A 1,630-nucleotide genomic window follows, 5' to 3' on the forward strand; every position below is an offset into this window, starting at 1 on the left:
TGTCTTTGCCCAGGGACACTTCTACATGTAACTGAACTGGAGGGGAATTGAACCCCAAACTCTCTCATTGGAGGACGACTCCCCTAACMAGTCAGCCGCCYAAAGGTGAACCTGCAGCCTTCTTGCTGTGAGGCGACGTCGCTGAACCCCGCTCCGCAGAGCCRCCCCAAAACTCAGGGACTTTTTCTAAGCTGTGTGTTAGCCAAAAGCTTCACCTCGCAAGGCTGCAGACAAAGAGGAGTGCAGCTGTCGCACTGCCTGGGTCAGCTGGAACAGTTTGGTTGACGTAGTCCTCAGTCTCTCTAGACGAGCAGCTGACGCCTCCTCCTCTTTCAGCACCTCCTCTAGGTCAGACTTGCTCTCCTGTTTGAAAACATAAACCCAACCAAGACAGCATTTAATAGTTACGTAATATAAAATACCACTGATATAAGYATACACTTTCAATTCCCCCCACTTTTTGTATGATGCCTATTAAAGCAGCTGTAGAACGTAAAACTGGTCACGAGTTGCAGCTAAACGGTCAGTCTGTAACCCCATTTCCTAGTTCAGTTCTCCAATTCTCCAAGTTCAGTTTAACCAAAGCACTGTGCTACACCTCTTTGTTCACAGGACAACCAGCCAGCGTCTGCCAAAGGCCATAACTCTGGTTTATTATCGTAGAGGCAAAACGCTACCGCACCTATAAGGGTCCGTTATTGGTTAAACAAAAAAATGCTGCTACTTTGTGCGGCTAAGATAGCTTCAAACAAGCCTGTTAGCTGTGACTTATGCCACTTCATTCAACACATTCATTACATGAATGATCGTCGAGGGATGAGTGCAGAGAGATAAGCTTGCAGAGCATTGAGCTTTACAGGAGCAATAAAAGGCTGAGTGGCATTTTTAACAGGGTTGTTGGGTGAGTGGGTATTTAAACTTGTGTCAAGCTGGAGGAATTGTTCTGGCTGAGCTTGCATTCTGTCGTTTCAGTCCTGACTTCACAATGCAAGTGTTGGTGGTTAGGCCAGTCGCGATAAGCAATAAATCAATTAATACAATAAATTAAAATGAGGTAGATAATTTTCATTTGCCTGCTTGTTTGTTTTCTTCATGTCTCCCTCTTTTCTACTCATTAACGCAGGGTGGAGCAAACTCTCGCATCAGGTATTTACCAGGTGCGTGGTCTTGTAGCATGAGAGCCCAGTGAAGAGGCTATTAGCTAAAGGAGCTTTGCTTTCTGACGGCTTCTTTCAGCTGGCGATGCCTCAGGATGCCCTCAGGGCACTGTGCCGAACCTTGGGTTTGTCGAAAGGTTGTTTTTTTTTTTTCACTACGTAAATTTTGTAAAGTTCTTAATTATTTTATGAAGCCAGAGGAAAGCATATAAAGAATAAATTGTGTCGGCTAGGATAGAGGAGATGAGTAGCGATGTTACAGCTTCAGTAGCTGTTGTGTGTTTTCACAAACTCCGTCTCTGGTCCGCACATACGTTACTTTACGTAAATTTTGTAAACTTTCATAAACTTCGTAAGCGGTGTAAAGGTGACCACACTTATTTTATGAAGCCAGAGGAAGATACATACCAAACTAGATACCGCATAGCGGTAACATAATGACCCCCGCACGCACAAATGCACCAGAACTCAGA

The 1,630-nt window shown here is 44.6% G+C and overlaps 1 protein-coding gene across 2 annotated transcripts in view; it reads right to left on the minus strand.

Annotated features, from left to right (window-relative positions):
* kif14 (kinesin family member 14) overlaps positions 1-1,630 on the minus strand; it is a 22,065-nt gene that overhangs the window by 2,356 nt on the left and 18,079 nt on the right. For both annotated transcript variants that reach the window (XM_014010759.1, XM_014010758.1), the window contains exon 28: positions 216-363. In XM_014010759.1, coding sequence (XP_013866213.1) covers positions 216-363 — 148 coding nt within the window. The remainder of the gene's footprint in view (positions 1-215; positions 364-1,630) is intronic.

This window comes from Austrofundulus limnaeus, unplaced genomic scaffold (genome assembly GCF_001266775.1).
Source record: "Austrofundulus limnaeus strain Quisiro unplaced genomic scaffold, Austrofundulus_limnaeus-1.0 Scaffold73, whole genome shotgun sequence".
NCBI classification, from domain to species: Eukaryota; Metazoa; Chordata; class Actinopteri; order Cyprinodontiformes; family Rivulidae; genus Austrofundulus; species Austrofundulus limnaeus.